General features: G+C 39.8%; 1 protein-coding gene across 2 annotated transcripts; it reads right to left on the bottom strand.

The window, feature by feature from the left end:
• Positions 1-26,738, bottom strand: LOC131947165 (MAPK/MAK/MRK overlapping kinase-like). 2 transcript variants are annotated; one of them, XM_059308288.1, is made up of 14 exons: positions 26,581-26,738; positions 24,546-24,701; positions 23,958-24,072; positions 18,165-18,254; positions 17,700-17,770; positions 14,073-14,151; positions 9,369-9,417; positions 7,957-8,042; positions 7,353-7,445; positions 6,386-6,487; positions 5,582-5,755; positions 4,546-4,771; positions 3,578-3,775; positions 1-399 (listed from the first exon to the last, which is right to left on the bottom strand). In XM_059308288.1, exons 2-14 carry the CDS (start codon positions 24,562-24,564, stop codon positions 328-330), a joined length of 1,374 nt encoding a protein of 457 aa, XP_059164271.1. In that variant the 5' UTR covers positions 24,565-24,701; positions 26,581-26,738; the 3' UTR covers positions 1-327. The 2 variants fall into 2 exon arrangements, with proteins under 2 accessions (XP_059164271.1, XP_059164272.1); XM_059308289.1 differs by lacking the exon at positions 14,073-14,151 and adding an exon at positions 11,644-11,722.
• Between the last annotated feature and the right edge of the window lie 845 nt (positions 26,739-27,583).

The following is a 27,583-nucleotide window of genomic DNA, read 5'->3' as shown; positions in this document are numbered from 1 at the left end:
AAAAATGTCTTGTATGCTTTGATGTTGGATGACCTCGGAATGCTCTTCCTACCATAAACAAAAATATCACTCCGTCTTTTTTAGAGGGGAAAAAAATGTCTTACGTCGATCAACGAAAGGTGAGTGACATCAATGTGGGTAGAGCTTCAACTGTGATGTGAATCAATCACCTCAAAGTGAACATCAATGATGTGAACAACGACGGCTTTTTTTTTCTCACACTGTCAATTTATGATGTGTATGATCTATATGACAATTGATGTGTCCTTACGCTGAAATGCCATAAGATAATAACACATGATGGATGGAAACTGCGGGAGAACCTCATTAGTAACGTTGCTGGTCCAGCGAAGGTAAGTTGTATTGGTTGTACAGAGTCTTAGATGTCTTTAATGGTGACTGTTGAAAGATAAAGGCAATAGCTGAATGATGGACTTTTTTCAAGGATTAAGTTTAAAAGTAAGTAAAGGGAAATAATTATTAAAAAAGATCATGACTCAACAATCAGACTATAAAATTTAAATTAATGCCAAGCTGCTTGTAATATTTTTTTACGACTATTATAGACCTACACACACAAAAACATCCTGGAAACAAATTAAAAAATGTGTAATTGTAGTATTTTAAAAAAGAATTATATTTGTTATATACTCTGTTTTCTATTCAAATTGAAACTACACTGTGAGCACATACAACATCACCTACCCTGTCACCACCTTCAACATCACCTACCCTGTCAACACCTACAACATCACCTACCCTGTCACCACCTACAACATCACCAACCCTGTGAACACCAACAACATCACCAACCCTGTGAACACCTACAACATCACCTACCCTTTGAACACCTACAACATCACCTACCCTGTCACCACCTACAACATCACCAACCCTGTCACCACCTACAACATCACCTACCCTGTGAGCACCTACAACATCACCTACCCTGTCACCACCTACAACATCACCAACCCTGTCACCACCTACAACATCACCTACCCTGTGAGCACCTACAACATCACCTACCCTGTCACCACCTACAACATCACCTACCCTGTGAGCACCTACAACATCACCTACCCTGTCACCACCTACAACATCACCTACCATGTCAACACCTACAATATCACCAACCCTGTGAACACCTACAACATCACCTACCCTGTCACCACATACAACATCACCAACCCTGTCAACACCTACAACATCACCAACCCTTTGAACACCTACAACATCACCAACCCTGTGAACACCTACAACATCACCAACCCTGTCACCACCTACAACATCACCTACCCTGTCACCACCTACAACATCACCAACCCTTTGAACACCTACAACATCACCAACCCTGTGAACACCTACAACATCACCTACCCTGTCACCACCTACAACATCACCTACCATGTCAACACCTACAACATCACCAACCCTGTGAACACCTACAACATCACCAACCCTGTCAACACCTACAACATCACCAACCCTTTGAACACCTACAACATCACCAACCCTTTGAACACCTACAACATCACCAACCCTTTGAACACCTACAACATCACCAACCCTTTGAACACCTACAACATCACCTACACTGTGAGCACCTACAACATCACCAACCCTGTCACCACCTACAACATCACCAACCCTGTCACCACCTACAACATCACCAACCCTGTCACCACCTACAACATCACCTACCCTGTCACCACCTACAACATCACCTACCCTGTGAGCACCTACAACATCACCTACCCTGTCACCACCTACAACATCACCTACCCTGTCACCACCTACAACATCACCTACCCTGTCACCACCTACAACATCACGTACCCTGTTACCACATACAACATCACCAACCCTTTGAACACCTACAACATCACCAACCCTGTTAACACCCACAACATCACCTACCCTGTGAACACCTACAACATCACCTACCCTGTCGCCACCTACAACATCACCTACCCTGTGAACACATACATCACCTACAATGTGAACACCTTCATCACCAACCCTTTGAACACCTACAACATCACCAACCCTGTCACCACCTACAACATCACCAACCCTTTGAACACCTACAACATCACCAACCCTGTCACCACCTACAACATCACCTACCCTGTTACCACATACAACATCACCAACCTTTTGAACACCTACACAACCAACCCTGTGAACACCTACAACATCACCTACCCTGTCGCCACCTACAACATCACCTACCCTGTGAACACATACATCACCTACAATGTGAACACCTTCATCACCAACCCTGTGAGCACCTACAACATCACCTACCCTGTCACCACCTACAACATCACCTACCCTGTCACCACCTACAACATCACGTACCCTGTTACCACATACAACATCACCAACCCTTTGAACACCTACAACATCACCTACCCTGTGAACACCTACAACATCACCTACCCTGTCGCCACCTACAACATCACCTACCCTGTGAACACATACATCACCTACAATGTGAACACCTTCATCACCAACCCTGTGAGCACCTACAACATCACCTACCCGTTTCACCACCTACAACATCACCAACCCTGTGAACACCTACAACATCACCAACCCACAACATCACCTACACTGTGAGCACCTACAACATCACCAACCCTTTGAACACCTACAACATCACCTACCCTATAAGCACCAACCCTGTCACCGCCCACAACATCACCAACCCTGTCACCACCTACAACATCACCTACCCGTTTCACCACCTACAACATCACCAACCCTGTGAACACCTACAACATCACCTACCCGTTTCACCACCTACAACATCACCAACCCTGTGAACACCTACAACACCACCAACCCTGTGAGCACTAACAGCACCAACCCTGTGAACACCTACAACACCACCAACCCTGTGAGCACTAACAGCACCAACCCTGTGAACACCTACACAACCAACCCTGTGAACACCTACAACATCACCAACCCTGTGAACACCTACACAACCAACCCTGTGAACAGCTACAACATCACCTACCCTGTGAACACCTACACAACCAACCCTGTGAACAGCTACAACATCACCAACCCTGTGAACACCTACACAACCAACCCTGTGAACACCTACACAACCAACCCTGTGAACACCTACAACATCACCTACCCTGTGAACACCTACACAACCAACCCTGTGAACACCTACAACATCACCTACCCTGTGAACACCTACACAACCAACCCTGTGAACACCTACAACATCACCAACCCTGTGAGCACTAACAGCACCAACCCTGTGAACACCTACAACATCACCAACCCTTTGAACACCTACAACATCACCTACCCTTTGAACACCTACAACATCACCAACCCTTTGAACACCTACAACATCACCTACCCTGTCACCACCTACAACATCACCAACCCTGTGAACACCTACAACATCACCAACCTTGTCACCACCTACAACATCACCAACCCTGTGAACACCTACAACATCACCAACCCTTTGAACACCTACAACATCACCAACCCTTTGAACACCTACAACATCACCAACACTTTGAACACCTACAACATCACCTACCCTGTGAGGCTTGTAGCTGTTGTTGATGGTTGGCAGCAATGACTGGGTTGTCACCCCCGCGGGGATCTTGTTGTACGAGGTGAGGAAGCTGGAGGTGTGGAATGTGGGGTTAAAGGTCGCTGGGTGCATTGGAACTCTGGGCAGTAATCCGGTGTGGTTGGAGTAGTTCTGTGACTCAATGGTCCGTTTGTTTTTGTGCTGTTGATGAGATACAGACCTCTATTGAAAAACAGAAAGCGTTGGTGAGTCACATTAAAAAACGTTAAATTACCCATAGGTTTCGTATCAATTTCAATTAATTTTTTTTATTGTTAGTGGCCACTGTAAAATGATAACATGACCTTCTAGTAAAAGAAGTAAATATGATCTTGGCTAAAATAGCATACAGTAATGATATTAAGAAGATCATAAGAAAAAGATCATGATAAAAATATTTAAAAAATTAAAAGGATCATACTGAAGAGATCACAAGGTAAAAGTGTTAATGAAAATATGATCAGGTAAACCATCTAAACCCACCCTGACCAGCTAAACCTTCCTGAATCAACTAAACCTACCCAACTAATGACCAGCTAAACCTACCCTTATTAACTAAACCTACCCACCTAATGACCAGCTAAACCTACCCACCTAATACCAGCTAAACCTACCCACCTAATGAACAGCTAAACCTACCCACCTAATGACCAGCTAAACCTACACATCTAATACAAGCTAATCCTAGCCCACCCAGCTAAACCTACCCACCTAATGACCAGCTAAACCTACCCACCTATTGAACAGCTAAACCTACCCACCTAATGACTAGCTAAACCTACACATCTAATACAAGCTAAACCTAGCCCACCCAGCTAAACCTACCCACCTAATGACCAGCTAAACCTACCCACCTAATGACCAACTAAACCTATTCTGCACATCTAAACCTGCCCTGCCCAGCTAAACCTACTCTGCCCAGCTAAACCTACCCGTCTCCTGTCCTTGAACGGATGTGTGGGATGTGACTGGGCCTTGGGCAGGGTGGGATACATTGTGATCTCCGTCATCCTGGTCTTGAGGGGGGAGGATGGGTCCTGCTGGAACTGGATGATTTTCTCGGAGATCTCGTTATCGTCTCGCACGGATGGCTGCGGCTCCGCCTCCTCTGGCGGCACCATCTGCTTGGCTTGAAGAATGGCCCTTTTTTCTGCATCTCTGATGTTTGGCCAAAGGTAAAAAAAATTTAGTTAGTTTAAAAAGTTATTAAAAAAGGAGATTTCAAAATTGAGTGGGAAAAACATAAATCAGAAAGAAGTTACTTCCCATGTAATGTAATACAAATACAAGAATTGAGATTTAAAAACACAAGTTGTGTCCCTTAGATTACATTATGCATGATTCAGTTGCCCTCTGAATTTATAAAAAGAATGATTGTGGGCTTGTGTCTACATAGTGGGCCCACCTTAAATCTCCAAAATCTACCTAGGTGTGTGAGGGCTTGTGTGTATTTAGTAAACCCATATTAAATCTCTACAGCCTACCTGGTAAACCCACCTTAACTCACATCAACCAAGTACACCCACTTTACATCTCTTGTCTACCTAGTAAATCTGCCTTAAATCTCATCTACCTAGTTAACCCACCCTAAACCCACATTATGTCTCTAAAGTCTGCCTAGTAAAAACCCACCTGTCTCTAAATTCTACCTAGTAAAAACCCACCTTAAATCTCTAAATTCTACCTAGTAAAACCCACCTTAAATCTCTAAATTCTACCTAGTAAAACCCACCTTAAATCTCTAAATTCTACCTAGTAAAACCCACCTTAAATCTCTAAATTCTACCTAGTAAAAACCCACCTTATATCCCTAAAGTCAACCTAGTAAAAACCCACCTTATATCCCTAAAGTCCACCTAGTAAAAACCCCCCTTGTACCTCTAAAGCCTACCTAGTAAACCCACCTTAAATCTCTTGGCTACCTAGTAAACCCACATTATATCTCTAAATTCTACCTAGTAAACCCACCTTATGTCTCTAAAGTACAGGTGTTTGAGTGCCTGTCGTGCTGTAATCCTCTCCTCAGGGTCGTATGTACACATCAGGTAGATCAGCTCGATGGCTTCAGGTGCCGCATGGGTCAACAACCTTTCAATCCCAGTGCCTTTCTTGGGTGGGAAGTTAAAGTTCATGCCCTTTGACCTAGTTGCAAGTGTGGAATTAAGTAGTAAAATAACTGAGTTGATCCCCAAATAAGGTTGTTGATGTTCAGGAGGGATGGGGTGGTTGAGTGGTAGCATTTATGCATGTTTACCCTTAAGTTGAGTTTGGTTCTCAGGTCACCCTGAGCCAACTCAGCTCTAACGAGTACCTGAGTTGTTGAGACTAAAGATATTGACCATGGTGCTGACCACACAATCCAGTCACACATAGATGGCACATAAATAGGTAAACTCTACCTTAACTTCCCAATGGACTATCTAATCTTATATAATTACTTTTTCAAAACCTCCGACCAAAATAAATTTCAGACAAATTACGGTACTTTTAAAAATGCTATTCAGACAAATAAAATACTTTTATTATTTCTAAACACATTAAAATTTCATAAAGTAAAATTAGATTATAAACTATTCTTATTTAATAAAAGGACATGCTACACGACTCTGTCAGACAAAGCTATAGGGTTGCATGAAACATGATGATGGAAGCATTTTCCATGCAGCACTGCACTATACCATAGCACTGCCTGACACCTTAGTATAGTGAGATGCAGGTAACACAGGTAACACAGGTAACACAGGTAACACAAGTAACACAGGTAACACTTACCTTTTGAGTTTATTGAGCACAGCTGGGTCAGGGGTTCCCATGACATCATGAATCTTGGCAATCTGGTCCACCTCGTTAGAGCCAGGAAACAAGGGGTGTAAACTACAACACAATGTATAGGATTGTAGATCAGTTTAAAATAGAATAACAATGTCATGAGTATAGAGGGAATATTAATTTTTGTAATATTATTTTGTGGTATTAACATTTTTAGATAAAACAATTGTAATATTTTTACAAATTATTTTTAAAACAAAATGTTTTGGTCCTATTCTTTATGGTACATATCTTAACTGTGCCACCATTTCTGGTACAATATTTTTGGTACAATACTATATATACATTTCTTTATTTTACAATAATTGCTAATAAAATAATTTTGGTACAATACTTTATGGTACATTACTTTATTGTACTATAATTGATTGTACATTTTTTTCTTAATTTAAAAAAAAAAATAACTATTTGGATGGCTTACACCAGGGGTCTCCAAACTACGGCCCGCGGGCCGGATGCGGCCCGCGAGGCACTCTCATCCGGCCCGCGGAGATCTTTTTGTCCACAGAAAAAACGCTTGTTGGTGATGTCTGAGGAACTTTGCCCACATAAATGAAAGACATGCCGGAAGAAACTGGCCCCCAAACTGAAATTTGATAGTTAATGCGGCCCTCGGACTGAAAAGTTTGGAGACCCCTGGCTTACACTATGAGAGACAAATATGTTTATTTACTAGAAGAGTTTAAGTAACATTTACATCAAGATAATTACTGCTGATGGAAATTATGTGTGCAGCTACTTGCAATAAAGACAAATGGCATTTCTTATATCTTAAATTTGTGTATAGTGTTGCGACCCTCACACTAGCCATACCAGGGTCACGTGCAAGGGAAGAAAACTTTGATACAATGACAAAATACACTGTTGGAGAATAAACAAAGAAGCCAGAGTAGTGGAGGCTGGAACTGACCTGAGAATCTCAAAGAAAACACATCCAACACTCCAAATATCCATTTTGTATCCATAGTATCCATCTGTTAAGAGACACTCAGGGGCTCGATACCTAAATAGATATTTATCAGATTTTTAAATTGAATTTTTTAAGCAGATCTCTACTTCAACATTTAAAGTAAATCTAGACCCATTTTTTAATTTTAAGTAGCTCTCTACTATTACATTTAAAGTATATCTAGATCAACTTTTATAATTTAAAGTAGATCAAGATCTATTTTTTATATTTAAAGTAGATCAAGATCTATTTTTTTTATATTTAAAGTTGATCTTTTAAGAAAGTTGAAAGCTAGACCAGAAAATTTTTATCAATTGGGTTTAGGAGAGAAGAGCTACTTGTTTAATGAAAGAAAGTATTAACTTTTGTTTTTTTTCGGATGAGAGAGAGGGCTGAATGTTAGGGGGGTAATTTCTTATTTTGAATATAAGATGGGGTAGTTTCTTATTTGAATAAGAGAGAGAAATACTGTTTCTTGCTTCTAATGAAAGAGATGACTTTGTTTCTTGTTTTGGAATGAGAGAAACTGACGGGTTCATTTTATGATAAGCACAGCTAGACATACCATCTGGTGGAGATGTATTCCGTGTAGGGTTTCTTTGAGTAAATACTTCTACACGACCCAAAGTCTGCAAGCTTCAGCAAATCATCCTATTGTTCAGCCAAGACAGTACAAAAGAAAAAGAAAAAAAAAACAGGTGTAAAAATAATAAAATATAAAGTATCCATTGTTTTTACACAATGCTGTTAGCCTTAAGGCAAGTTTGCACAACACAAGTGACTTATGTGTTTGTTGTATATATACTACTTCACAAAAATAGTTAGTGGGTGTGCTTTGGTTTACTACAATTAACTCTGTTCAAAGTCTTTCTACAGAATGCAACCAGTGTTTCTTCCAGACTTTTTTCTCCGGGGGGCACTTGAAATTTTCGGGGGGGTGGGGGGGGGGGGGGGGGGCGGTAGACTTTCTTCGGGGGGGGGGGGGGGCGGGGGGGGGGGACACTGTATATATATTCTATATAAATTATATAAATTTCATTTCGTTTGGGGGGGGGGGGGGGGGGGGGCGGTAAAAATTTTTCGAGGGGGGGCGAAGAAGAAACTCTGAATGCAACACTATTGTAGACAGATTTTACTGGTGTTTTTTTTGTTCAACTTCTTATAATAAACTGCCCATAAACCTTGATTAGTGCTGGCCATACATTTAGTTCAGTGAACATGTTTGGCCTAGCTGGCATACCTGAATTTGGAATTAAAAAAAACATACACCAGGTCTAAACATAGCATTGACATAAGGAACTTATTCATTCAAAAAAATGTGTCTGTGCATTTATACCAAAAGGTCTAAAAAATAGACAGAAGCTATTTTGGACATCTTGGTATGGAAATGGACTTACCTCAGACCATTTAAGTAAAAAAATTAAAAATTAATAACCAGTGTGAATCAAGAAATGGACTAGTCAAGCTTATCATTATCAAGTTACCCTTTTGGACCTGCCAGTCAATAATGCAGTGAAGTAGAGTTCACTTGTTACCAAGACCTCTGCATATGAACGGTTAGGTGTTCTGCACTAAGCTCAGCAGGGTTTACTTTCCCTAATGTGTCAGGTACCCATTATAGCTGAGTAGACTCAGGGACTTCATGACTAAAGCCCTGGATCCAAACCTGAGACTTTTGGGTTAGACTTAGCAGTTGTGTGCTCTAGTGCCTGGCCACACTGTTCTAATGCTAGTCAAGAACAGCAGCTAAGACAACTCTGTTGTGTTACAACAACAAGAACAACAATTAATGTTTTTGTATTACAACAACAACAAAAACAATTGTTGTATTACAACAATTTATGTTGTTTTATTACAAAAATAACAACTGTTTGTTATATTACAATAACAACATTTAATGAACTATTGTTGTATTACAACAACAAAAACATCAACAGATGTTGTTGTGCTGGTCTAACAGACGACCACACCGCCAACCTTGATGAGGATGTTCTCTGGCTTGACATCTCTGTGGAAGATTCCATTCCTGCAGGAGAGGGGGGTTAAAATTAGGGCATCACACAAGTAGGTTGTTGCATGTTATTGGGGAAGTATGTCATTGATGAAGTAGGTCAAGTCACGAGCACGTGTTTGCAGAAGTAGGTCATGGCTTAAGTAGGACAAGTAACAAGTGTGTTATTTGGGAAGCAGGCCATGAGTCATTAGTTCAAGTCACAAGTATATTATTGTGTAAGTAGGTCATGGCTAAAGTAGGTCATGACATGCGTGTGTTATTGCGGAAGGTCATGTACATTGAAGTAGTAGTACAAATAAGTCAAAGTGCAAGTAGATAATGTCATTAGCATGGCATGAAGCCAAAACTAGGTCATGAAGCATAGTAGGTCAAGTTTTGATAGGTCTTAACTGAAGAATTCCATGGTGCAAGTAAGCTATGGCACACATGTGTGGTGCTCGTAGGTTATGTCGCTTGTAGGTCACATCACAAGTAGGTCATGACACACATGGGTGATGGTTTAAGTAGGTCGTTGTAAAAAAAGGTATTGATCACAATCTACACACAAACTAAACTACACAATATATCTAAGTTTAAATATGTGCAAAGTGTGAGCATGTTTCAAAATATTTTTTAAAAAATTATCGATTAAAAAGCAAATTGTTAAAGCCAGCTAGCCAGCTTAAAATGAAAATAAAAAGGTTGAACTGAAGTAACATGAATATATGCCAGATTGAAAGCATATTTAAGTTAGTTGCTGTTACATAAAGCAAAAGTGAAGTTAGATGATAGGATTGCATACAAAAAGCATATTACAGAGAGCATATAAAACAATAACGACATACGCACTTCGCCTGAGCTAAATATAGGCATGATGTAATAATAGGCCTACAGTCTACGATTAGCCAAGATATGATATTGTCTGTCCCACGGTTCCTATTTACGTCACAGTCTAGACGGCGACCCGTTGTTACGTCATAGTCTAGACAGTCATTCGTTGCTAAATCATCATCTAGACTACAGTGATTTGAAGATACGTCATAGTCTGGAATGTGACTCGATAGGTCCTTATACAACTACGCACATCGTCTACATGCATAGGCCGCAAAGTTACATAAAAAACAAACAAAAAAAACTAGCATGTGAATGACACTATTGCGTCATAGTCTAGCCAGCTAATCACACTAATTAAGAAACGAGCCTGATTAGCTTATAATTCCATGTAACGAGCGTCTACATTAGATACGATAATAATATAAGCAGACGACACATAATTAAGCCATTGTGATCTGCCCAGGATAAGCCCGAAATCCAGACAGTGAATTATCCACAACAGCTATCGCTGTCTAAAACCTCCTATTGTTTACATAACATCTAGGGCTCTGTGATGACGCAAACGTAGCTATATTTAAAATAGGTCAAGCTTTTGAGAGTAGGTAGAATTATATTTTCAACTGGATGAGAATATACAATATTAGAAGAGTAAACGATTTCCCCTACAATACAAAAGTTGTAAATATTAAAAACTTTCCCAGCAAACTCTCCCTATCATAGTGCTATGAAGCAGGGTCCTTGTTTTCTTTGGTGAACGGAAAAAAAGTCACAGAAAAAAAGTAGGTATACAACCTACGCACATATATCTAAAATGTTTACATTACATGTAAGTTAGTTTGCACTCTCTGAGTATGTAATACATAAAAGTATTAACAAATTCCATGCAAATATATATTTGTGTTTTTTTTTTCTGAGACTTTTTTCTGTGATTTTTTTCCTGTTTTTTTTTCCTGTGACTTTTTTTTCCTTTACTTTTCCTACAATCGTTTTTTTTAAAGGATAGTGTACATATTAAATTATTATAAAATATCGAAATATGACATTATTTACGTAATCCCATTCTAAAATAAATAGCTTTTTTCGTAGACCATCACCCCTCGTATCATTTTATATTTAGCAAAAAAAAAAATAATAATAATCCCTTCGCTAAAAGCACATTTCTATAACTTTTTCCAGCACTTGTCTTTGTTTATGTAAGGCTGTAAAGGTTATGGTTAGAATTGTAGAGTAACCAAGGTTCGATTAGACCCTGGCGATGAAAAAAACAAAAACGAAAACAACGAAACACATTGATGTGAAGTGATCTAAGATCAATGTGAGATCACCCTGGTTTGGGCGAGTTGTGTCAAGTGACCGCGAGCACTGCAGGTGATAGAACACGTGCGCGGGTGAGCGTGAAGAGCCAACAGTGAGCGAACACCTTACCGGTGCAGGTGGTCAAGGGATTTGGTCAGCTGGTACATAAAGTTTCGGACAGTCGCGTCGGTCAGCATCTCCTTCCGGCCTGTGAAGAGAGGGGACGTTTTAGTGCTGGGGTGGGGACGGGCGGGGCAGTGAACCCAATGGAGGTCAGTGAACTCATAGAAGGTCAGTGAACTCATAGAAGGTCAGTGAACTCATAGAAGGTCAGTGAACTCATAGAAGGTCAGTGAACTCATAGAAGGTCAGTGAACTCATAGAAGGTCAACGAATCCCCATGGGAGGTCAATGAACCCATGAACTCAGTGAACTTTTAGAAGGTCAGTGAACTCACTGAGAGATCAGTAAACCACAAGAGGTCATAAAGCCAAATGAAAGGTCACTGAACCCAAGGCAGGTCTCCGAACATCATAAACCCGTCGTCACGTCAGTAAATCAGCGGTAAATCAAACGATGTATGTCAGTGAACCCAAGACAAGTCAGTGAACCCAAGACAAGTCAGTGAACCCTAGACAAGTCAGTGAACCCAAGACAAGTCAGTGAACCCAAGACAAGTCAGTGAACCCTAGACAAGTCAGTGAACCCAAGACAAGTCAGTGAACCCAAGACAAGTCAGTGAACCCTAGACAAGTCAGTGAACCCAAGACAAGTCAGTGAACCCAAGACAAGTCAGTGAACCCAAGACAAGTCAGTGAACCCAAGACAAGTAGTGAACCCAAGACAAGTCAGTGAACCCAAGACAAGTCAGTGAACCCAAGACAAGTCAGTGAACCCATGTCAAGTCAGTGAACCAACCAGAGGTTAACGACCCCATGAAATTAAAACAATTGCGTGAGGTCTTTACATATCAAGACAAAGTTCAGTCCGACGATAGACGGTCAGTCAACATATAGCCGGTCAGTCAACATATGGCCGCCAAGTGATCCTTTAGCCAGCCCAATCAATCAATGAACCCAAAATATGCTCAAGGCCCAGCAGTAGTTCCAATCACACCATCTTATCGGAAGTGGGTTGAGGGGGTTGTACAAAAGACAGACTGTACAAGAACGCTGAGGGGGATCACAAAGTGGGTTAAGGGGGAGGGGCACTTAAAATTTCGGAATGGGGGGGGGGGGGGATAAATTTTCCGGGGGGGGGGGTGGGAGGACACTGGTAAACGTGAATTTTTTCCAAATAAATTATATTTCGTTCGGGAAGGGAGGGGGGCGGGGCGGTAGACATTGTTCGGGGAGGGGATGCTAGAAAGAAACTGTATGAGTTGCCTTAAATGTAGCTGACTCAAAAAACACACAATCAGATTTTAGTGTTTTTTTTAAGTTTGTAAAAAAAAAAATCACTATTCTATCCAGGAAGAGGAAGCATCATAATTAGTAAACAACTAATTAGAGATAACTAATATTGATTTTCGAACTCAATTAACTTTTGGGCGGTGGTTAAAGATTTATACAATGGTATTGGGTAGGACCATGTTTGAGATCTTTGTTGACTTTATTTTCTTAAGTAGACTAACGCTCAGTGTGTAAATATTTGAATGTGTTATGATAGAGGGCTAGAGGCTAGTTACCCTTATCAGAAACAAAATGGACTCGTCCATCTCAATTCAGCCGACTGAAACAACGGAAACAGCAAACTGGCAAATAAAAAAATCTAACAAGGATTACGTTAAGAGAACAAAATACAAAAAGTTAGAAGCGGGTATTGGCAGAAGCATTAAATGGCGCTCAGCGGGTTTATGTTGTTAAATCGTGTATTTGAAATCAATCAATGTTTTTTTTCTTCTTCCTTTTATACGGGTTATTTTTGTATCTCATTGTCCGATTTTGGACTCTTCCGAAATGGGGGTGTCAGGTTGTTGTCATTAGAATTACTAACATTAATTAACCTAGTACTAGTCGCTCCAATTACTAAAAGCCTTAATAAAGGTTCATTACAAGCTAAACACCCCCCCCCTCCCGAATCTGTTTAAAGAAAATCCAATATCAGATTGTAATAGGTACAATTATCTTATTATCATTTCAAATTATCGCTAAATCAAATTCAGCTAATGGTCAGTGGCGTAGCCAGGATCGTCTCAAGGGGGGGGGGTTCCAATTTTTACCCGGGGACAAACTTTCGATTTGCACCCCCCCCCTCAGACTTTTTATTTGCACCGCCCCCCCCTCCCTCAAACTTTCGATTTGCAAACTTTATATATATACCGAGGGGTCCATGGGGGGTTTATGACCCCCTAACCCCCCCCTGCCTACGCCACTGCTAATGGTACCCATACTTTAGCCCCCCCCCCCTCCCCATATTTATAGAATTCAAATACTAATAGTCACACTGATCTGATTCAAAACTGAGCGCCATTTTGACGTTAGTTTGTTGAGCAGGGAGGAAGCAGGCGAGTGCAAAAGGTGAAGGTCAGCGTGGTAGGGAAGGCAAGCCCGCCTTACCGGTGCATGTGATCGATAGACTTGAGCAGTTGAAACATGTAGTTTTTGATGGTTTTCTCCGGCAGGTAATGTCTCTTGCCTACAACAGAGGAGGGGGGGGGGTAAAGTAATTTGTTGATTGGGGGGGGGGGTATTGTCTCTTGCCTACAACAGAGGAGGGGATATGTAATTTGTTGACTGGGGGTGGGGGGTATTGTCTCTTGCCTACAACAGAGGAGGGGGTATGTAATTTGTTGACTGGGGCGTGGGTGTTATTGTCTCTTGCCTACAACAGAGGAGGGGGGGGGGGGGTAAGTAATATGTTGATTGTGGGGAGAGGTAATGTCTCTAGCCTACAATAAAGAGGGGGGGGGGGCTAAGTAATTTGTTGACTGGGGGGGATTGTCTCTTGCCTACAACAGAGGAGGGGGGTATGTGATTTGTTGACTGTGGGGGGGGGGATGGGGGAGGGGGGGGGGGAAAGAATGTCTCTTTCATACAACAAAGGAGGGGGGTTATGTCGTTTGTTCATTGATGTGTATGTGGGTGGGGGGGGGGTAAATGTCTTTTGACTACAACAGAGGAGGGTCTTTTTTAAAGTGTTAATTGGTGTTTTGGTGTGGAAGGGGTAATGTTCTTTGCCTGCAACAGAGGAGGGGGGTTATTTAATTTGTCAATTTGTGGGTGTGTAGTGGGATGGGGGGAGGGGTTTTGAGAACCTGTTGATGCCATAGACTGATGTATGGTCTCTGGCGATACACTACTGGCGTAGATGTACGCCTCTGTAGGTACATGGATATTAACCCTTTGGTCTCACTGTGGAAATAGCCTACAACCCGAAATCTAAATAGCATACTCAACACACACAAAAAATAACCTCTAACATAAATTCTAAACATAAAATAAATAAAACCTAATTAATTTAAAAAAAAAAACATAAACCAGTTGGCGCAGTTCTCACAGCCTTGGAACATTTTAAAAATATCAACACACCAAATGTGAACAATTTAATGAGTAACCAAATCACATCTATGTGATATTTTTTAACACGCCACAAAAAAAATATTGTAAATGCTGCTTCTATCATAACAAAATAATGAATTGGGTCTCTGATAATTTAAACTAGAATTCAAATACGGCAGGAAATGTACGTTTTGTTATCATATAACTGAAGGAAAAAATATATGTTAAAACATGCATTAGTCTTTGTGCGAGTTTGGTATGGGTATTTAGTGAGATATATATTTGTTCTCCAATGTTGCGATATCCCACTTTGTGAGGTGTTTTTTTTTTAATTAAAAGCTTCTGTATTATTTTTTTAAACTTCCAAAAATGAGGGCAGGCTTATTGATTGTATCAAATATTGTGTGACACAAAATAATAACTTTTTTTAAAAATCCAATTAAATTAATTTGCATCATAATTGTAGGCCTATAATTATTCAAATCAACGAATCGACCTGTTGAACAATACATAAATATAGAACCAAATACGTGACAAAACTATTAAATATAGATCTATTTTAAACAAAAAATCAATATACAGACATACATCGACCAACACATACTATATACAAGACAACCAAATGAACATATTTAAAAACGGGTAGCCGGGCATATAAAACCTACATACGCCCGTTATATTCACATTCAGTATGTAGATCAATACACACGTCTAGTATCAATTTCAACGTTAAATAAAATAAACGCGCTTTCCACCCAATTATTTATACCACACCGTTTAATTGGGACAAAAAGCTTTTCATTTCAATCATCTTAAAAAAAAATTAAACGATCTTTTCCCAACCCTTACACCGTATGTTAAAACAGGTAATTAATAGGCTGGGTAACCAAAGGCAGAACAATCGTGAATGGCGATATAAAACATGTATGTTCAGTCCGGGTCGTTTGCAGACACCCAAGGGACATAATCAACGCGATATTGATCGATAGCCAATGAGACTTGATTTATTTATTTAGTAGGCCAAACGGTGTTAGGGTTCGAGCGAGAATTAAAAAAAAAAAAAAAGCTGGCATATCGCCCAGCATGGGTCGTGGCTGTGGAAGGGATTAAACGATTCATTTTTCCGGGTCTGAATGTCCATTAAAACAATAGAAATCTAAATTTTAAAAAACGTTATAGAAAAATAGCATTGGGTTATGCGATGAATGTATTGTTTTTGTTTGTGTTGAATATTCAGCAGCGACTACTACAGCAGGAATATAGGAGTGAGTTCCCCTTGTGACCAGTACATAAATAGAAACGACCCGACCGTAAAAAGGTTAGGTGACGTCCAAACCACTCCAGGGGACGCAACTCCGCTAAACTGTGCGGACACGCGTGACCGAACACGGACAACTCAGTCAAGCGTAAAATTGATTTTTCGCTCTATTATTTGATGTAAATACTGATCACGTGGGTTCGGTCCTACTTAAGTTAAACCTACGACAAGAAAGAGGTTTTTTTTTTCTCTTTTTATTGCGCGGTTCTGTAGTTCTGCAGTGAATATTTAAATCAATTCTTCGAGATCGTGAAAGTGACTTGGTATGCCAGTGAAAACGAAAGACAAAAAAAAAACGTGGTTTGTTTATAATATGGCGTTTTCACTGTCGAAGAACCAAAAATATTTTTAACGCTATTTACGTGTGTTAGTAGAAGTAGGACAACCCAGTTTATGTTATGACATGGAAGACAACCCAAGGCCAACCCATTCCATTTTGCCAGGCTGCAGGTGGGGTCAACCCTACTCACTTCCTCTGCGATGTATGGGTCATGCCAACCCCTATTGGCTAAGATGTATGGGTCATGCCAACCCCTATTTGCTAAGATGTATGGGTCATGCCAACCCGTTTCTGCTAATTTGTGTGGCCCAACTCAACCCCTTCAGCTTAGGTGTATGGGTCATGCCAACCCGTTTTTGCTAAGACGTATGGGTCAACCAAACCCCCTTCTGCTAAGATGTATGGGTCATGCCAACCCGTTTCTGCTAAGATGTATGGGTCATGCCAACCCGTTTTTGCTAATTTGTATGGGTCAACCCAACCCCCTTCTGCTAAGATGTATGGATCATGCCAACCCGTTTCTGCTAAGATGTATGGGTCAACCCAACCCCCTTCTGCTAAGATGTATGGGTCATGCCAACCCGTTTCTTCTAAGATGTATGGGTCAACCCAACCCGCTTCTGCTACGATGTATGGGTCAACCCAACTCCCTTCCACTGCGATGTATGTGTCAACCCAATTTGGTCAATCCGACCCCCTTCTGCTAAGATGTATGGGTCAATCCAACCCATTTCTTCTAGTATATGTGGGTAGACCCAACCCACTTCTGCTAAAAATCCAAAATGCCTCTCATACAAAACCACTCTGTCAACATACAACTAGCCACATCCAACACATCTGCACATACACGTAAAAACATCAACAGCAGAGACACAGACTTTTAATTATTGCCTCTTCAAATACTAATACATACATTATTTAAACACCATCCATTCATAAACACCCTGGGGGCACCCCAACCCACACCCCATAGATCCGCCATGGCATCAAGACAAGGGTACCTAATCCTTTCAACCAGCAAGACAATATTTTCGCCCGGCAGATGACGTCACAGTACACATACAAACAAGGAGAAGAGAGTGCTCACCCCTTATCAGCTCATAAATATTCATGTCCATCAGCTCACAGACCAGGACCAACGTGCCAGATTTTTTGTCACTGCAAACCAAAAACAATTTATTAGGAAACAGTTGTAAAAATTGAATTACTGAATGGTTTATTAGGTTTTAATATTATCAAAAAACAGATCCCTGTGTAGAACTATTAGCCTGTCAAATTTATTAACAACTTCAATAATCTTTGGTAATTTAATGTACAGAAAAACGATACATTACTTAATTTTTAAATTCTGTGGCTGTTTTTAAACTGCTAGTATTTAATTTTAAACTGCTAAGCAGGGTCAGATGATGGCCAGATTTTAAAGGTCAAATACAGACTGGGGTTTTATTTTCTCGTAGTTTAATGATTTTTATTTGAAAAATGATTTAAGAATGTAGGCCTACTTCAAAATTTATTTAAAAAAAAAAAAAAAAAAAAACCAACGGAAACCTACAAAACGACTTCCATCAGTTCCAGAATGTTCGGGTGAGGTGCCAGACGTTTCATGGCTTGGATCTCCCTCAAGTTGTTCACCTGCTCCAGGCTGGAATAAAATTAAAATGTCTAATTAATCAATTAATTAATTAAATGGGAATAAAAAAGTGTCAATGCCTGTTGATCTGCTTCAACTGTTTAGTCAATGCTGTTTATTAACAAACGTTGAAATGAAAACTGTATTTTCGTCTTTAAAGTTTGGGTTGTCATTCCTGAACGAGTGCTGTTTCTTGAGTTAGGTCAGGGCAGGAAATAAACGGGTGGAAAATATGTAAATCTTTGTAGCTAGGTGCTTTCATGGTAAATTGGAGGCGAGGGGAGGGGGGGAGGGGGTGAGGAGGGCGTGGTCCCATAAAAAGTCTCGAGTTCGAACCCCCTGGCAGATGAGGCTCGATAGCTGGGAACAGCAACCCATCTAGGAGAAACTCCAAAAATCAAACAACTGCTGCCTTCTGGATATTGAAAGGACAAAGGCTAAGGAAGCATGGAAGCACTCTCTCTACACCTTGTCCTTAGAAAAGCAGGCTGAAATTGGAGTCAACGGCCTACATGGCACATAACCAGTTGACACGTGATACTTGTGTTGGAGGAGATCGTCAAACTAGAACTAACAGGTTCTAGCATCAATTTTTCACAAATATTTTGTACAGAATCTTGTTAATCTAAAGTGACAAGCTACATTACTTTGTACTACTATAGTGAGACTCTGCTATGATTGATAATTGTTTGTATATAAAAAAAAACCAAGCGCCACTATCTAGAAAATAACACTAGCCTCACGCCTACCCTTTGCCCGACATTCTCTCCATGCCTAACCTAACCCCACGCTTTAATCCCAACTCCTTGCTTTAACCAAAAACGCCTTGCTTTATTTAATACTAACCCCATACTTCAACACTAATCCCATGCTTTAACCCTAATACCACGCTTTAATCCTAACCCCTTTCTTTAAACCTAACCGCATGCTTTAAACATAACCCATTATTTAATCCTAACCCCATGCTTTAACCCTAAACCCATGCCTAGCTCTAGCTTCAAAGATGGACGTATCTAGCAAGAACGACCTTCAGCATCTCCATCACCTAGATATAACCACACGTTGTCACTACTCGTCACCCTAATCAAATACGACCTTCTAGTTCTAACGATCTTTTTATTTTAACCCTTCCCCCACTCCCAATGCTTCCGTTTCTTAAAGTGTTAATAATTCATGCACCAGTAAACTCTTGGTATCGACGTCTATAAAAACGGTGGTGAACACATTGGTAGAAATGTTTGATCAGCATTCCCTCCCTCCCCCCACCCCCCTCCCCCATGGTACATGAATGATCTGAGATAAAACAATGATACCTGGTTGCGGATATCCGTTGTTTAAAAAAGTTTTGTTATTCCTTTTTTTTTTAACTACGCATGCCACCCCCCCCCCCCCCCCAACATCCACGTCACAAATAAATTACAAAAGGTCTGAATATTTTTCCCCTTTGTGTGTGACGTCACTTATACACGCCCCCTCCCCCCCCCCCCCCCCCTTCCTTTCGCTCAAAGGTTGGCAGCCTTTATTCGATAAGGAACTTTATTATTGTACAATCAACTTGGTTTTTGTTTTGTTTTTATGACAGAAAAATGTCCCAAGTACACGATCAATATGTTTTTAACCACGAAACAAAACATTTTTTTTACATCACAATTATTGTCGTGAACAAGTTCATTCATAAATAAGTTATAAGGGTTGAGTTGGGGTTGGGGGAGATAGTGTCTTCTGTGTTATACATCTTTTGTTCATATTTAAAAGAAAATTATGAAATACAAGTTTATTTTCTTGTAAATTATTCTTAAGAAAAAGGAGGAGGGGGTGAAGTTGAGACTCTTACTAGTTTATTAGAGGATAATCTGGATTTTCACAAGCTTTTATTTAGTTTGCAACATCTGTTTGTTTTGTTGGTTTGTTGATTTGTGGGTTGGTGGCAAATCTTGTAACTCCATTTTGACCACTTCTAATGTACCGATTTCGCTCAAACTTTCCAGATGTGTTCCAATTTGATGACAATACAAGTCTATCTATTTTTCAATTTAATTAGATGTGTAATTAGTCATTAAAATTAATTAACCGTCTTCGAAACTAAGGGGGGATAACAAAATCAAATCACTAGATAGAATACTGTATTCAATAACAGAAGGGGAGATAACTAGCTAGCCGCGATCACCAGAGTTTCTTCCAGGCATCTCTTCGGGGGGGGGGGGGGGCTTTGCCCCCCCCCCCCCCCGAAAATTTTTTACCGCCCCCCCGAACGAATTGAAATTTATATAATTTATATAGAAAATATATACTTTTAACAGTGTCCGCCCCCCCCCCCCCCGAAGAAAGTCTACAGCCCCCCCGAAAATTTCAAGTGCCCCCCGGAGAAAAAGTCTGGAAGAAACACTGGCGATCACCCTAACAGTCTGTCTGGTGAGCTGTGGTTCACGAGAATGTTTACAATCGTAGAGCCGGTCGATCTAGTGAAGGCTAATAGGGGCAGATAATAAAGTTTTTAAAATGATTTAAAACTAAGGGGAGACAACAAGATGAAGAACTTGCTGGCGTCTGTAAAATATGGTCACGGACGGCTGCTTTCAAGGGGCAGATAATCGTCTTTCAGATATAGCGACACAAGCTTTTATTATGAAAGAATGCAGATTAGTTTTCTTTTCTTATTTTCTGTGAATTTAAAAGCCTGTTGCTATAAACTACAAAGGCTTTTTATATTTTTTGGCGATTTTCCGTGATACTATGGTAAAGGGGGATGGGCAGGAGTGGCAAAGTAACGTCCTCTCCTCCCCCATCCCCAACCAATGGTTAAAACGATAACACACAAACAAGTGCCATGGACGAGGGACAAATCCCAGAAACTTAACAAAAACAAATCATGAACTGTTGTCAGTGACTTGTTCCTTATGTGATTCACGTTGTCTCTAATCTCATTGTTAAACCACCCCACAGTAAATACAAACGAACCAATCAGCACTTTCGTCTTTTATCAACTGGTATTGATTTTTTTTTGTCTTCCCCCAGTGATAGTCCGACACTGTCAAGGTTCGTATTCATTATGCAGTAGTTTAGCACTATGAGTTTAGGGGGCGGGGTGACTGTAGGTGCCATTTTAACACGTCGCAGAAGGTGGAAACTTGAATTATTTGAGATCCTAAGAATAGACCTAGTAGTCTGCTCGTTGTTCGAGAAGAAGGTGGTCGGGTGGTAGGGGGCACGAACACTAGTTCACCCAGCTATGATAGGTACTTGACTCAAGTTAGGGAAAGTAACTGACCACATAGAACTGACCAGTAAATCTCTTCGTATGCCGTAATCACAGAAACAGGGGGAGCTCGATTCCACCTGAACTATTGACCATAGAGATCATCAATAAAGGACTTGACGCTTTTTTTTTTTTTACTATTTTTACATTTCCTCCACCCCCCCCCCCCCTCCCCTCCGCCACACACCATAATAAAAAAGCCAGACCTCCTTCCCCTAAAATGACCTCACACCTCCAGCCTACAACCCCCCCCCCCCTCTACATACTGCAGTTTCATTTTTTAAAACATCGATTTCTTTCTAAAGTGTTAACATGGAGTATCTACTTCTATCTTCTATATATATAATTCTCTTCTGGGAGCCGTTAGAAAACAAGCTGCAAGCGCCTCCTTGCAGTCCCCTCTCTTTCTCTCTGTCACTATTACTACCACCCCCACCCCACCCCCACATTGTCTGGTGAGTTGTGGTCACGCTAAATGTTTACAAAGCTAAATGTTTACAAATCGTAAGGCCTTCGAGTCGGGTTTCTATTAGGGGCAGATAATTTAGTTCGATTTTAACCTTACAGGAGGTAACTAAGAAATAACTAAGAGGAGGCTGCTTTCACGGGGGGGGGGGGGGGGTGTAGGGTCGGGGTTAGGGGAAAGGGGGGGGTAAGTGTTTTAAAGCAAATATTTTCAGTGGCAGCATTGGTACTGTCGAATTCACAAATTATGAATTACTGAAAAGTAGAAAATAAAACAACTAAATAGCGGCGTATGATACGCTGTGGGTCGGCTCGTATATATAATTCTCTTCTGGGAGACGCTAGAAAACAAGCTGTAAAACGCGCTCCCTACCACCCCACCCTTACATGGTCTTAGTGAGCTGTGTTCACTCTAAATGTTTACAAACAGAACCGGGTTTAGTGACGACTATTAGGGGCAGATAATTTAGTTTGAAACGATTTTAAACGTGGGGGGGGGGGGGGGGGGGAAGAAAAGGGGGGGGGGGTTATGGTCCTTAACGAGCTACTTATAGTGTTTTAAAGAAATATTTTCAGTGGAAGCGTTGGTACTGTCGAATTCACAAATTATGAATTACTGAAAAGTAGAAAAAACAACAACTAAATAGCGGCGGCGTATGTTATGCCGCGGGCCGGCTCGTATGAAATATTAATCCATTTCTATCTTATCCTTACAGAAAACACATCTTACCCTAACACACAACACATCTTACCCTAACACACAACAAACCTTACCCTAACACACAACACATCTTACCCTAACACACAACACACCTTACCCTAACACACAACACATCTTACCCTAACACATCTTACCCTAACACATCTTACCCTAACATACAACACATCTTACCCTAACATACAACACATCTTACCCTAACACACAACACACCTTACCCTAACACACATCAAATCTTACCCTAACACACAACACATCTTACCCTAACACACAACACATCTTACCCTACCACACAACACACCTTACCCTAACACACAACACATCTTACCCTAACACACAACACATCTTACCCTAACATACAACACATCTTACCCTAACACACAACAAACCTCACCCTAACACACAACACATCTTACCCTAACACACAACACATCTTACCCTAACACACAACACATCTTACCCTAACATACAACACATCTTACCCTAACACACAACAAACCTTACCCTAACACACAACACATCTTACCCTAACCCTAACACACAACACATCCTACATTAACACACAACACATCTTACTCTAACACACACATCTTACCCTAACACACAACACATCTTACCCTAACACACAACACACCTTACCCTAACACACAACACATCTTACCCTAACACATCTAACACACAACACATTACCCTAACACATCTAACACAACACATCTTACCCTAACACACAACACATCTAACACACAACACATCTTACCCTCAAACATCCCACATCTTAATCTACACAATCTAGCAAGCAAATAAAGTTAACATACAAGATGTATGAAAAATAATTATATCACTGAATTGTTCTATTAGGCAAACAACACTCCATTAAATTATTTGTAGATTCATGGAAATATTATGAGTGAAGTTATATAATTTTAGACAAAGGCATGATAAACTTAATTCTTACGGGTTGTTCATAAATGTTGTCACACAATCTTAGCTAATTCCATCCCCTCCACCAATGCACCTTACCACCATAATTATCTAAATTCCATTTTAAAATATCAGAAATTAATGACACCTCTCCAATAAATAAAAATCACCTAACAAAAGTTAAAATACTCATAATTTTTTTTTGAACAAATACAATACATACTACATCCCATTTCTTACCACCACCCCCTCCTTGCCCACCCCCCCCCCACATGCATAGCAAAAAAAGTCTGAATCCCCCCTTTTCCCCATAAGTGTGTAACCATCATGTATCTACTCTCCTAAAGATTCCTACCTTTCATAGGTTTGTTTCATCTTTTTGCAAGCCCTGTAGGAGCCATCTTTGATGACTTGAACTTTGAGGACCTCAGAGAAGGTCCCCTCACCCTTCTTTCCAAGGATCCGATATTCTGTACAGAGTTGATAAAAGTTTTGTTATATTTCTGGTTATAGTTTTTAAGATTTTATGAATGGTGTGGCCTAGTGGTAACCTGAAAATCTTTAGTTCGAATCTGGGTTCAAGTCAGTAGAATGTACCAGAGTCTACCCAGCTCTGATGGGTATCTAACTCACATTAGGGAAAGTATATGTGGCTGGGAATAGTGCTGATCACACTATCCCTTAACTACATGCTGAGGTCACAGAAACAGGTGAATTCTACTTTCAATATCTCCATGGACCAACAAGTTTAAAAAGGGAACTTTACTTTTAGGTTCTAAGATTTTGCTGCAGTGTATGATTACATAGGTGATCTTGCTTTAAAGTATTCAATTATGTAAGCAATTTCCCATCATTTTACCTCAAATAAACAGAAAGTAACCTTCCTAAAATAACACAAACAAATTTTACATTATTTTCTAGCATTTTAATATTTGAAACTTACTTTGTGAAAGTAGGTTCATCCAGGAAAGAGTATGTAGAGCATCGACAAGGTTCCTTTATTAATATCCCATAGTGCTGTAAGAAGAAGGTCACTGACACCATACACGACTACATTTATTTTTATCCAGTTAGAAAGTACTTCACATTTTTTTCAGACCTGCAGTGGATATTAGAAATATCTTTAAATCATAAATAAATAAATTAATTAATCAATAATACATAATTATATTTATCACTTTAATCATACTTTTATGTGTGTGTGTCATTATGTACATTGAAATCAATCACCAGGAACAGTTAATCACATCATCATGCTGACTGTGTTATTAGGATATCGGGTTGCAGTCTATACTGTAGCCTAATAAAAAAATATTTATACAGGTCTTGGAACCCTAGTTTTATAGGCTAAGCCCCACTGGACTTTTAATACGAACTAGCTTATACCAGTGCTTTGCTAAGGTAATAATATTGGCACAACATCTGGATGTCCAGCCAAATTTCCATCCTCCCCCAACACTTGGTGTAATGTGGACTGCCACCAAACAACACATTTCCCTGGGTGTCTGCCACAAGGAATAACTCATCACCCTTTACATGCTTGAAATGCACACGCCCTACACATACCACTGTGCTAGTGAGAACAAAGTGGCCATACCCATGACTGATTGACACACTACCTGGCCACCTATGTTCCCTCTAAGCTGTGCGGTTGCGCAGCCGCACAGTAGTTTTAACTGCTGTGCAGTCATTTTGTAAAATACATGTATCTTTATTTAAGACTTTTAGAACACAGCGCACACAAAATATACATTGCACACGATCTTTTTCCCCTTAGAGGGAACATTGCAGGCCATTTATATCATTTATATTGGTGGTGAATGGATTGAATATTTTTAAAGCTTTGTAGGTTCTCCTAAAAATGCTACAATAGTATTGCACAAATTATGTGTGTTTGAATGATAGTGTCATCATTAGGATTACTAATGTTCTGTAGCATCACAATATGGTGGCAAGAAGGAGGTGGGGCAATGTCAAAAACAAGTTTTACCCAGTTAAGACTATAAAATAGTAGAGAAGAGGGGTGATACCAAAACAAAAATGCTAAATTGTTAGGAGAGGAGTGGGGTGACACCCTTAATTACAACATTGGAAAACATCCAACCAGCTACTGCTAATGTTACTGTCCTCAGCATCCTGTGTTTGTTTTTAAATACAAATTTTTAAAATTTAGCTTGACGAATGATGTTTCAAAGCCTAAACTTTTAAAATTATTTAGGCCTATGACTTAAACTTAACTGGGCTGAACAGTGTAACAGTAAAAACACTTATACTAATAGATAAATATGAATCCCTAATTAATACTTAACTAGACTAATAATACACTAGTTTTAGTTGTTTAGAATAATCTCTTCTTTCCTCTATAGCAGGGGTCTCCAAACTACGGCCCCTGGAGATCTTTTTGTCCAAGGACATGCCTGGAAGAAACTGGCCCCCAAACTGAAATTTGATAGTTAAAGCGGCCCTTGGACTGAAAAGTTTGGAAACCCCTGCTCTATAGCATGGTCTTTAATCTTTTTAATATATAAGGCATAAGGGTCTAGTACTTTACTTTTAACTTTGTTATTTAATATTTCGAATAATTCTAGAATCTAGTCATTCTAGAATCTAGATCTAACTATTAAACTAAAACGACTTAGTAAAGATAAAAGACTAAGTCCTAAGTCAAGTCTGACTAAGTTATTTAATTTATTTACTAGTTCTATTAATAACTATTATATAATTAGTAATTATTACTAATTAGACCTAGACTTAGATCTACAACTAGATCTAGATCTAGAATCTAGATCATCTGATCAGATTAGTTATAGATCTAGATCTAGATCTAGTTTTAGTAAGCTGTTTACAGTACAGTGTTTCTCAGTGTTTAGTGAGTGATAGATCTAGTGTTTAGCCGCGACTTCTTAGAATTCTAGAATCTAGATCTTCTCTGTCTGAATATGAATAATCGTGTCACAATACAATGTCAATACATTTACCTGTTGAATTAGGAAAACAGAAATTTAAGTTTTTAAGCCACATGATTACTCCATTTGACAGTAGTCTGGAACTCTAAACAAGATGTACGATTTACTCTACGCGACAGAAACAAATGAAATATGCATACAATTTTGCCGGAAGAACCCGACGTATGGCATTATTCGGGTCGTCATAACGACACAACTATAAGAGCTCTTTAGTTAGAGAAAATCGTATTCAGCAATCGTTTTCGTTTTCAGTCGAATTATTACTTAATTTATTTTTCGAGAATCTGTGGCCTATAAAATTCTAAACATATAGATCTAGAGTCTAGGAGTACTTTAAGAATAAGAAACTTTTAGAAGAAAATTTAAAACTTAAAAAGACCCTACTTTTATTTTTAAATTTAACAAAGTTACTGAAACAAAACTGATAATTTTAGATTTGTCAGGGGCACTTATCCATAGTTTCTTCCAGGCATCTCTTCGGGGGGGGGGGGGGGGTCCTACTACCCCCCTCCCGAAGAAAGTCTACCGCCCCCCGAACGAGATGGAATTTATATAGTAAACATACACTTTTACTAGTGTCCGCCCCCCCCCCCCCCCCCTCGAAAATATCGAGTGCCCCCCCCCCCCCAGGAGAAAAAAGTCTGGAAGAAACACTGCACTTATTGTGACGTCCACAAAAATCTGAATTTTATTTAGACCCCCACCTCCTCCTCCGGCGGACGTCATAAGAATTTAATAGACGCAACAGAACTCAGAATATTGATCAATACAATAACATGTGTATGGGTACAATACGATGCTAATAACACTAACAGGCCTATAAAGTAATATATCGATAGTTTTCAACCCCCCCCCCCCTCATTTTGAATATAGACATCCACAGATATAGTCCTGATATCTGGTGTATTAGAATATATATATATACATAATAAATGTATATTTTCTGTATCTATTTTCAATAAAAAACGTTATAAAAAATTTAAGTCAGATTTAATTTCAACAATGTAAATCATTG

Source organism: Physella acuta, unplaced genomic scaffold, assembly GCF_028476545.2.
Source record: "Physella acuta isolate Inbredline_101_S28 unplaced genomic scaffold, ASM2847654v3 ptg000586l, whole genome shotgun sequence".
NCBI lineage: Eukaryota > Metazoa > Mollusca > Gastropoda > Physidae > Physella > Physella acuta.
Note: the sequence above shows the minus strand (reverse complement) of the source record. Positions and strands in the feature narration are given on the sequence as shown.

Bases quoted from the DNA above. Each gene is read 5' to 3' on its own strand.
- LOC131947165 (XM_059308288.1), bottom strand. The intron at 14,152-17,699 runs GTGAGCACTCTC...CCTCTGTTGTAG, and splicing joins TATTTATGAGCTGATAAGGG to GCAAGAGACATTACCTGCCG. The intron at 7,446-7,956 runs GTATGTCTAGCT...ATATCTATTTAG, and splicing joins GAATACATCTCCACCAGATG to GTATCGAGCCCCTGAGTGTC.